Genomic DNA, 10,897 nt, shown 5'->3' with positions numbered 1-10,897 from the left:
GGGACCTTACAGCTGCTCCACTTTAGCTCATCTTGTGTGTGTGTGTGTGTGTGTGTGTGTGTGTGTGTGTGTGTGTGTGTGTGTGTGTGTGTGTGTGTGTGTGTGTGTGTGACTGAAAACTGGAAACAAACTGGGCCAAAGTAGAAGAACAACGCTGTCTCAGAAGGCAATGTCCCCTTTAGTCTTGCTACCTCTCATCTACCTGAGCTTTAATATGCAATATCCCCAGCCCAGGCTGTTTTAGTTACAGAATGGTTGCCTGTAATTGACCTCCTTTCCAAGGAACCATTAAGCAGTCTTTTCGTGTATGTGTGTGTCTCTGTGTCCATGTATTTGTACATGTGTATATCTACTACGTGACCTTATTTGCATCTGCACATAAACAAACTCACACACACACTTGCTTTCTGTTTTGATTTCAAACAGAGCTCTTTTGCTGCACAGTAGTTTCAGTGTGAGTGTGCAACTCTGTACTGGGCCCCAAGGCTGCAGTGAGTCAGCCACCCAAAAGTACCACTTCTCTATATCATTTAAGTCAATATGCTCCAGCATGTTTGTGTGTGTGTTTGATTCTCATTCCTCCAAGAAGTTGCTCACTTAATCAGCGTTGACGCAGAAGGAATTTTAAGAATTAAAATCCAGCTTGCGGCAGATTTTTATCTGGCTATATTTTAAGGCACATATTTGCTTGTTTGACTGGAGACTGACAGATTCATGAAAGAGAAAAAGCACTCCTACAGTTCACATCCACAAAGGGTGTAGTGATTAAGGCTTGGCTGTGTGGAACAACATGCACCCCTTCTAGCCTTGGATGGAATTCCTCCAGATGCGTCGGTGCTCTGCCTGATTCATTTTGTCATGTCAGTCTTCTCAGCATCTCAGCAAATAAAATATATAATAGGTTCTTTAATGTATTTAATCTATTTTAAACTTATTATGTTATTATTATTTTGTGTTTGGTGTTATTATCTTCTTTGTTATATTGTTTTCAGACTAAGAATTTTTGCTTCTCAGTGGTTTTCTGTTTGAGTTAGACTAAGGGAACCAATTCATATACACATATCCATCTCCCCAAACTTTAAACTCTCCCCTCTTCACCCACAACAAGGTGCCTTAGGCGACTGCTGGCCAGACCAGGTTGGCTGCCTTCCGACAGACCTCCCTTTCACCCCCAGTGTCTCCAAGTTGATCAGTCATCATGCCAGCCATGACGTAATCAGCCCTGATGACCCACCAGACAGTTGGCCTAGCCAAGAGAGCACCGCCTGTGCTGGAGGTGATGAAAGGGATGGAGATGGGTCAGACCGAAAACAAAAGAAGAAGAAGAAAAGGCGACAGAAAGAGGAGGGATCTTATGAACACACTGAGGGCAGGGGTCACCTTGAGGTGCAAGCACAGGGAGAAAACACTCCCTCAACAGAGGAGTTTTACCACAGGATTGGCCCGAGGCGGGATAGAGGAGATGGTGGCTGGGAGGAGCAGCTTGGGAAGAGTGGAGGCAGAGGGAAGAGGAGTAAGAGCAGGAAGAAGCTTCCAGAGGAGTGGGGAGTGATGGCGGAACCATTTGTACCTGAGTCTGCAGCAGCCTCTCAAATCACAGAGACGGTGGTGATGGATGTTGGGAGTTCTGTTCAGGCAAACCTGGAAGACTCATTTGTAGACATGGACACCAGCCAGTGCCCCTGGAAAAAGGAGGTCTACCCAGAAGAAGGTCTGGTCCCTTCCCCCCTGTCCCAGGACCTTTTCTCTCCAATAGTTACTTCCATCAACCCACTGGTCCTAAACAGTGAGCTGAATGCCACAGCTGCTCCATTCACCATGCCCTCCAACACTAACAGTGCAACACTTGGCTCCTTCCCCATGGCTCCTCCCCCTGATGATCCATTTGACGTCCTGATAGATAACGGAAATGCCAGCTTGGGTAACAGCAGCCAGACCTTTTCGCCACCTTTCTCTCCAGAAAATGAAGCAACACATGGTGACATGGTCGACAGCGGGATGTTTGACACCAGTTCCCTCCAGGAGTCTATTGTGCAAGGCATGCCTGAGGGAGACACCTCAGCTTTCAGCCCTGCCTCCCAACCAAGCCCAGGCCTTTCCCCAAAAGGCGAGGTGGTAGCCTCAGCCCCACCTCTCTCACCCTCAGATGCTTCATGGCTCCTGAACGACTCCAACATGAGCAGCAACAGGGAGCTATTTGACTTCAGTGACATGAGCGCCTCGGGTCATCCTTTACCCTTAGGGCTGTCCTTTGACACCCCTAGCCCTGCCCCTCTCCGCTCCCCCAAAACCACAGCGCAGGAATTCCAACCCAAAGAGCACAAAGATGCCAAATCGACCCAGAAGCAATCCAAGAAGTCTCGTTCTTCATCTTCCTCCTCCTCTGTAAAGAGTCCCACCTCCCCAGGAGAAAAGAAGTTCCCTCCACAAGAATCCCCAGTCATCAGCCCCTCTTCCCCTCCATCGGTCAACCCTCTGGCAGTTCCAGGATCTGGTCTTAATCCTTCAGCTAAGCCCTTCTTTCCAAGCTTTGCTGATTCCATGGAAGAACCAGCTGTGGCCCCTCCAGTTAACCCCATCACTGAAGGTTGGTTGCAGTCAGTCGTGGACAAAAGAGTTAAATATAGAGTAGCTAAAAAATAACAAATGGTTTGTTTGAATGGTCATGCATGATATTTTCATCCAGTTTGAGTTGATTAGATATACGAACCCGATTTCAAATAGCTTTTGGGTAGAATTGAGTGCTTGAGTGTCTTTTGCTCATTATGGGTTAGCTGGTTAATTAGACCTATTTGTATTGCCCCTTGCATGGACACAGTTGTGGCTTGTCCAATTTGGACCGTTTGTGAATGACTAATGCATGGGCTCAAGTGTTGACCAACTGAGGCTGTGGATTGGCTTGACTTTAGTCTGTGAGTATCTTAACTCCCAAAGATGCACTGCTGGGATGTTCTCATAATTAACGGTGTTGCTGTTGACAGGTGTGCTGCTACTAACCAATCATGGAGTCTTTCTCCTTTGTGACACCACTAGGCATCTTCACCAAATCAAAACCAACCATCTTTTTTATCTTCTGTCCAGGTGTATGTGTTAACACTGTAATCATGCTCTGTTTCTGTTGCACCCGGGGATGAGGTGTCACTCCATCTTCTCTCTCCTGTGTCCAATTAACTTTTTTCCTCACTAGCTGTCTCTTTGTTTCCACTTTCTTCTAGAAAATAATACTGTAGGAAAAGGCTTTGTTGGTGTAATGTTAACTACCCTCTGTTGTTATACATCAACAGTTCACATCCTGCTGTGTCTCCTGAGAGTATGACTGTTAAAAAAATATCAAATGGTAATTCTTGTTTTTGTTGATTTTACTTTCCATGTTCTGTGATGATTGCTGCCTTGGCTGATTCTCCACCATAGGTGAGTCCTATTTTAATTCCTCTTGCGGCTGTGTTGTGCTTTTCATGCGTCATTATTGAGACTGGGACGGTTACAGAATGACTGACAGAAGGTACAGACAGTTGAGTGCAACGTTCAGTTCAGACTGAATCAGACTACTGTCGCTCAGAACACAAAATGATTGCTTTTAACGCCCCCCTCATTTGAGTGTTCTTCCTGGTCTTTGCATAAGCATATTCACTGTAGGCATTGCATTCTAATAAGGGTGCACTTTGCTACCTCTCCTGTTTAGAAGTTTTATGTTATTTCAGCAGCACAGCAAAAGAGTGTCTTTTTGATAACATTGCGGTGGCATCTCTACTATCTGACATGCTAATGCCCTTTTTGGTTCGTAGGGTTATAACCTGCAATGTGCAAAAGAGCAGGCTGCTCTTTTGCTTCTTCTGTTGTAACACTTATGTTTCTTACCCTTATCATGAGCTGTGGGTAATAAAATAGCTGATGCAAGTGACCAAAAATAGTTTCCTTTGCAGGGTGACTGGGCTCACCCTTAGAGGAAGGATTAGGAACCCAGACATCCAGAAGGAGCTTTGGAAAGAATTTGCATTAAAAAGGAGCCAGTTAAGTTGTTTCGGGGCATTTGACAAGGATGCTGCCTAAATTCCTCCCTAGAGTTTTACATGTCATGTCCATTTGGGAGGAGATCCATTATCCATTATTAAATATCCCATCAGGCCAGGGGTCACCGTGGGATTGCCTTCGCTTAGCTACTATGCAGTAGCTCCCTTAGTTACCTGGCCTACTAGCCTCCATTCAAAACTATGTTTTTCTTCTTGTTCCTGCAGTTGAGCGTTTGAGCTTCACTGTACAGAATAATGTATGTGCAGAGTTTGAGACTGTTTTCGCATTCACTCCTGAAAGTGTAAAACTGAAAATCTGATTTTAAAACTGTGATTTGTGACATCACCAAGAGTTTGGAAGCCAATCCAGGTCCACTATTCAGCACACATATACATACAAGTATGATGTGGAAACATGAAGCCTCCAGTGCACATACACTGGACTTAACATCTTGTGTCCAGCAGGCAAACTTATTTAAAATATTTGTATAATCATATATTCTGCTGTTTTTAATCAGGCATAAGGAGTAGGTACCATTTAAGTATTTTAATATGGTGAGGGTTTTATTGCAAAAAACATGTCATGTTTTAAGCATGCCTTAATACATTTGTGGAGGGCGGTGGATGATAAAAGCTGGAAAATTCTTTTGTAGCAGTGTGACTCATTAGCAAGATGTTTCAGCAGACTGGGAAATAACAATGTTTGCACCAGCCAGAGATGGGAGGCCAAAAGTAGTACAAGTTGACACTTTTGTGTGTGACTGGGTGTGTGGCTGCCACCTGTATGTATGTCGTGTATATATGCATCCATGTGGCTATTGCATTTTGGCAGTTGTGCGTGTGTAATCTTGCATGTGTTTTTTATGCTGGTGCGCCAGTGACAGCCATGACCAGAGGCATTATGTCGAGTTGTCTCTACATCTGTCTGTCCCATTCTTGTGAACGTGATATCTGAAGAAGACCTGGAGGGAATTTTTTCAAATCTGGCACAAACATTCACTTGGACTCAGGGATGAACTGATTAGGATTTGATGGTTAAAGGTCACTGTGACCACACAAAACCACACAAAAAATGATGAAATGATGACATTTTATATTCAGACATCAAAATGTTCTGCAGAGAGACTTTTCTGGCCATTATTCAACACCATAACTGAGGTTGTGGGAGATATTTCTCATTTGGTCAGATACTGAATTGGACCACTAATTGAACACTAAACTTTGGTGTCCACCTAAGTGAAGACTGTATGTTTCTCACTGGAAATTATTCACTGGAGTCATTCATGTCAACATAGTGATAAAAAATGCAATACCTTTCAATAGATTCCTTCAAAGTCTGGACAGACTGGATGTAAACTGCAACTCGACAGGCTGACGTAGGCATTTGTGTGCATGTGTGTTCGTCCTTTTCCAGAGGAGCTAAAGGATTTTGTGTGTGTTGCGGTGATTTATGGAGAATCCAGAGGACTCTTTTCCTTGTCCTTCTTTTCAACACTCCCTGTCTTTGCCTCCCATCGGAGGCTGTAATGAGGACTGAGCCAGCCTTCAGCTCTCCACAGGAACAGTGGAGTGTTGAATCTGGCTATTAAGCAGCTTTGATCAATGCCCCCCATCCTTCCACTAGAACGGAAGGGCTTCCATTAGCATTTTTGTCACATATTTCTAAGTCATATTGACAATCTAGAGCACCTGAATAGGGAGCTGGATTCATGCTGGTTGGGCTAAATTGAAACCTCTTTGTCATACCCAGAGTGGCTAAGTTTTGTGTGAATGTATGTATGTATGATGTACATGATGTGCACACACTGAGTTTTACATACGTTTTTGAGTATGTTTTGTCTTGTATAAATGTGTGTAGACATGAGAGACTAAGAAAAAGACAGAGCTGACTGCAGCTGGCTCTGTCTTCCCTCTGTGTAATGAGACCTTTTGTCAGTATCCAGGGGTGGATCTTTGTCACCAAGAGTAGTACTTAAGCCTTGTACAAAAGATAAGAAGGAGCATAATGAAGAGCAAGCAGAGAGACTTTGTAGGGTTACAGATGGGAGTATGTTGAAGAAGACGGAGGTAGAAATACAGAACAAAACTGCTAAAACTATAATAAATTGGTGTTAGAGCAGAAAAGGCTTTTACATACTTTTGGAGTGGAAGGATGTGCAAGGTGGATGCAGTGTTAGAAAAATGTTGTTTATGTACCACAGGAGAGAGAGGGAGAGGTAAAGGATATAAAGGGAGGAGAGAGGAGGCCAAGGAAGACTTGTGGGATTGATGAGGGAATATGAGGAGGTGAACAGAAATGGATAAGGATCATTTCCAAACCCGTCTTGTGATGAGATATACAGGAGTAGCAAAGAGAGGGATACGCCTTGATTGAAATGGAGACAGATGTAAACCTCTGTGGGGGGAAAGGAAACTACTGTAAAACTACTGTGTACTTCCTGCTCAGCACCAAATTACAAATACACTAAATTAACAACTAACTTGTGAACATAGTGGAACATTTAGCAGCTAAAAAGCCACATATTTTTTCCTTGGAGTTGGTGGAGCCCAACACGGAGCTAAAATGAGAGTGAATATTAGACCACAAACAGGACAACCAATTGAATGCTAATGGTGGGCCAGCTTTTTGCTAACACATTCACAGTAACCAGGTTAAAAGGTGATAATCTCATTGTTTTGTTTGCAGCTTGTACCACTGCCTCCATGTGGTAATTATATTACTGCCTTAAGTGTCTTCTTGTCTTGTGTTTTGTTTCTTATTCTCCTTCCTGATTTTGTTCTTTGTACTCCAAACTTATTAATTCAATGAAAAGTAGATGTGGCACAAAAATAACCAGGAGGGACATTCTGGCCACATTTCAACAACACCTGTTCTCCTCCAGCACCAGCACCATTCCTCTTCTCTCAGACAGAGCTAAAAACAGGTGGCAGCCAATAGAAAGACCACAGATGTACCACCGCTGTGGTCCTGTGTCCAGCTTAGACACAAATACACACCAACACAGACACACGTGTTGTACACAACTGAGTCATCAAGCTATTTGAGGACAAATACAAATCCTCAAAAGGCAGGCAGGCGTGAATATACTGTATCAGCGGTGTGTTTTTACCGCATACTGCTTTTCACTGTTGTTTAGGCTCTTTCATTGGGGCACAGGCTGTTAGATCGTAGCCCAGAAGGGACATTTGTACAGTATGGCCTCATCCCTGAGCTGGGCTGAGCTAATGCCTTTTGACGGCTTTGGGGGAAGTGTTGCCTGGTTGGCGCCACTGTAAAAGCCAACAAGCTAAAAGCTAACTGGAGGACAAGAGTGTGAGTCACTCTGGCTTATTTTTCCAGAAGATGTACCATACCTCAACTACAGATTCTCAACCCATACAGAGGTGGCTCCAGGCCAGCAGTGTAGGCTGTGCTTAAGATTTAATAGATTGTGATATTGACATTTTAAAAAGGCAGTTCTATCATGTATTCAAGTTGCTTTTGTGAGATTTATTGAAAGGATGCAGGCTATTTTACTATTTTTGTGACTACTGCAATGCCCACAGTGCATATTAATAACATTAACGACCAAAAGTTGTTTGTATTCACAAAAAGTCATTTGGGTTCTATTTGCTCCATACCCGCCTCTACTGAAACAGGCAACTTTCCAGTCAGCAATACAGATACAGAGAACATTCATTCATCAACCACTTTACAAGTATAGATCACATCTATCAGCTTACATCTGTATCAGATCAAGAGTTAAATAAGTTTTTTTTTTTTTTTCAGTTGGGATATTACACCAAATGAAAATGGCCTTAAACCCATCAGTATTACACTGACCTTCATGAGTTAAAATTGTTGGAGCTGCCCTTCAGTATAAGAGGAGACCATATGTTCGCTGTCCGTGGTGCTGAAACTCCATGTAGAGGGAGCTTACATTCATGTCCCTCATCACCACAGGTCTAAACATACAAAATGCCATTCGTAAGAGGTCCAGACGTTTCATTACTGCAAACCTCGACAAAGCATGCCTGGAAATGTTTGTTAGGACTGAATACCTCAGATCTATATGGACTACACCCATATAATTAAGGCAGATGCTGCTTACACCTGGGTGTTACTAGACATTAATACTATTTGCATGCAAATCATGATTTCGATCACCTTTCTGAAATCTTATCAGGTAGTTTGATGCCTAAACTTAACCAAACTGTGACTGAATGATTGAAAATATTAAGTCATCTAAGTCTAAAAACCACCTCCTGATGTAGGCTTTGTTGCCTTTAAACTACTAAACCTGGTGAGAGGTGTAAATAGCTGTGTAGCTGCAGCGTGACTGTTCTCACGGGTGCAAATAGACGCGCTGTATAATTTCTTTTGTTCTCTTCTAAAACTTCTTGTCTGTGGAAAGAGGATGACCTGATTTCCAATTAAGTAGAGCAACATTATGTTCTGAGCTTTGCTTAGGCAGCAGGAAAGCAAACAAGTAGGTCTATACTGTTGCAGCATGTTTTCACTGTCCTACCACGATAAATCCAAAATGACAGCTTTGCAGGGGTTTTTACATATGTATCTTTAGCACTATAGATTGGTTCCTGTGATTTTGCTGTAAAGCTGATGCTTCCAGTCTCAACCCCTACAGCAGTCAGCACATCAATATTCAAACCTAGTTTTCAACCTGTGCCATAACATGGACAGGCACTAGGCACTAGACTTGGGTCTTTCAGCCAGTCACATGTAGCTGAAGCCTACTCTGTGTTTGTCATGTGAATGCATTGAAGGAGTGTGTTTTAGAGATTCAGCTTCTGTTAAACAGAAATGAATAAAAATAGATGCTTAGAGGAAAACATCTGAGAACAGAAGAGGCCGACTTCAGAATTTAAGAAAATGGAATGACAGGAAACGGATAGAGCTGACCGAGAGGAGTGTGGCAAAGGCATGCAAAAAGATGATCGAGCAAGCTGAGAGGTAAACAAAGAGGAGCATGGAGGAAGACAGGAACAGATTTACAGGTGCAGAGATGGAGAGGCACACAAGCATGCAAACATATTCAAACAGCTAGACGTAAATGTAAGAGGTGCTTATAGATAGAGATGCAGCTAAAACTATAGGAAGGAAAAAAATGTTGGAACACATATTAAGTACAGTAGGTAAACAGATGGATATATAGATAGAACCCACATATGCAGACATTACTCTCATGGAAAGGGAACCACAACACATCGACACAAGACAGACTGTATTGTGAGGTACACTTAAGTTGCATCATTGCAGTATTGTCATTGTCTGGAATCATTATGTCATTTCTGCATGCTTAAATATGAAACAGAAAAACTCTGTAAAATTATTTTCCATAACCAGCAATTTTAGATAAATATAACTTGTTATTTCCATGGCTGGTAATAGAGGCGCTTGTCATTTGAGTGAATACATAAACTGTCAGCATCCAGTATTTTTTTCCTAGAGAGCGAGACTAGGCAGTTCAGCCATCCAGACTGAAAAATTGTTGTTAGATTAGATGCCTCCATTTGAAAAGGAGGCAACATTAACGCTCAACCAGAAGCTTTTAATGCATCTAAAAGGTGCAAGACTTGCAGACAGGCAGACGAGCAGGTAGCACTGTGCACAACGTGCCCTTTATGCCTCAGCAGCTAGAAGAAGGGTCTACTTATCACCTTCATTTGATAGAACTGTGTCTGGAAAAAGCTCTGCTGTGCTCTGTGTGAAGCACACACACGCACACACACACACACACACACACCTTTTGACAGTTCAGGAATGTCTTTTGATAATAAAGTGAAGCTATTAACAGCATCCTAATTTGTCACTTTAGTAATTTACTCCTCTAACCTGATTTGCTCACTGTGAAACAGTCACACACAGATTCACTTATTTTCAACCAGTGTTTTAACAGCTAGATTGTGGAGACTGGAGAATGTACTAGATAAAATGTTGATAAAGGTCAAACTGTTATTTTCAAGTTTCCAGTGGAAGACAGATAGAGACGTGACGTGCCTTTGGGGAGGGACAGGAGGAAGGAACAGAACAGGGAGGATGGAGTTACCATAGAGACTAAGGATCAGTTAATGTTGCCCTAGGAACAGCAGCAGATGCCGGAGTTAATGAGATGCTACATTGACAACACACTTGATAGCACAGTTTCTGTTTGACAGACACAAAACTTTGAAAGGGGCATGAAACAGTTGCAACTATAATTTACCATTTCAGATCATTATACTTCTTGTAATGCATGTTGTGGCAAATTTCTCACCTCTGTTACTGTATTGCCATTTCAAAATTTGCTATTTGATTATCAATAAATTGTTTTCAGTTGGATAAATCTCAGTTATTTGCACATTCTTTATAGCAATAAATATCGGCATTCAGTTTGCAGCTACTCATAACCTACCTGACTCACATCGTTACTGGTTAGTTGGATGGTCACATTCTCCGGATGATTGGGTTTTGGAGATTGGAGATAATTTTGATAATTTTGGGAGATGTTATGTTTATGTTATGTTGCCAGGCTGTAAGGCAGAAGAGGCTGAAATTCCAATTCATCGACCAACAAGAGCCTCAAAAGACCAGAAGGCATCCACATTTACACACTTCGATTCTCAACAAAAGCAACCAGCCAACAACAAAACTTCTAAAATGTTGTTCCAAAATGATGTTTAGAAATATAGCAGCCGCAATAACACAGGAGTATCTGATGGCGGGTCTTTTTTATACTTTGACAAAATTTAATTCATCAGCCCCCATATTCACCAAGGTTCTATACTTGGACCCTCTCTTTTGTCATTGCTTTTCACTGTTACGCCGATGACACTCAAAGTTACCTGCATCTAGAACCCAAAAATTAAACACACAAACCAAGAGCATATGTTGGTATATGAATGGAAGG

At 42.3% G+C, this 10,897-nt stretch overlaps 1 protein-coding gene across 3 annotated transcripts in view; it reads left to right on the top strand.

The window, feature by feature from the left end:
• The window catches only part of LOC121623842 (microtubule-associated protein 4), a 109,539-nt gene that overhangs the window by 56,615 nt on the left and 42,027 nt on the right, over positions 1-10,897 (top strand). For all 3 annotated transcript variants that reach the window (XM_041961325.1, XM_041961326.1, XM_041961323.1), the window contains exon 7: positions 1,109-2,587. In XM_041961325.1, coding sequence (XP_041817259.1) covers positions 1,109-2,587 — 1,479 coding nt within the window. The remainder of the gene's footprint in view (positions 1-1,108; positions 2,588-10,897) is intronic.

This window comes from Chelmon rostratus, chromosome 20 (genome assembly GCF_017976325.1).
Source record: "Chelmon rostratus isolate fCheRos1 chromosome 20, fCheRos1.pri, whole genome shotgun sequence".
In the NCBI taxonomy this organism is placed as follows: Eukaryota; Metazoa; Chordata; class Actinopteri; order Chaetodontiformes; family Chaetodontidae; genus Chelmon; species Chelmon rostratus.
Note: the sequence above shows the minus strand (reverse complement) of the source record. Positions and strands in the feature narration are given on the sequence as shown.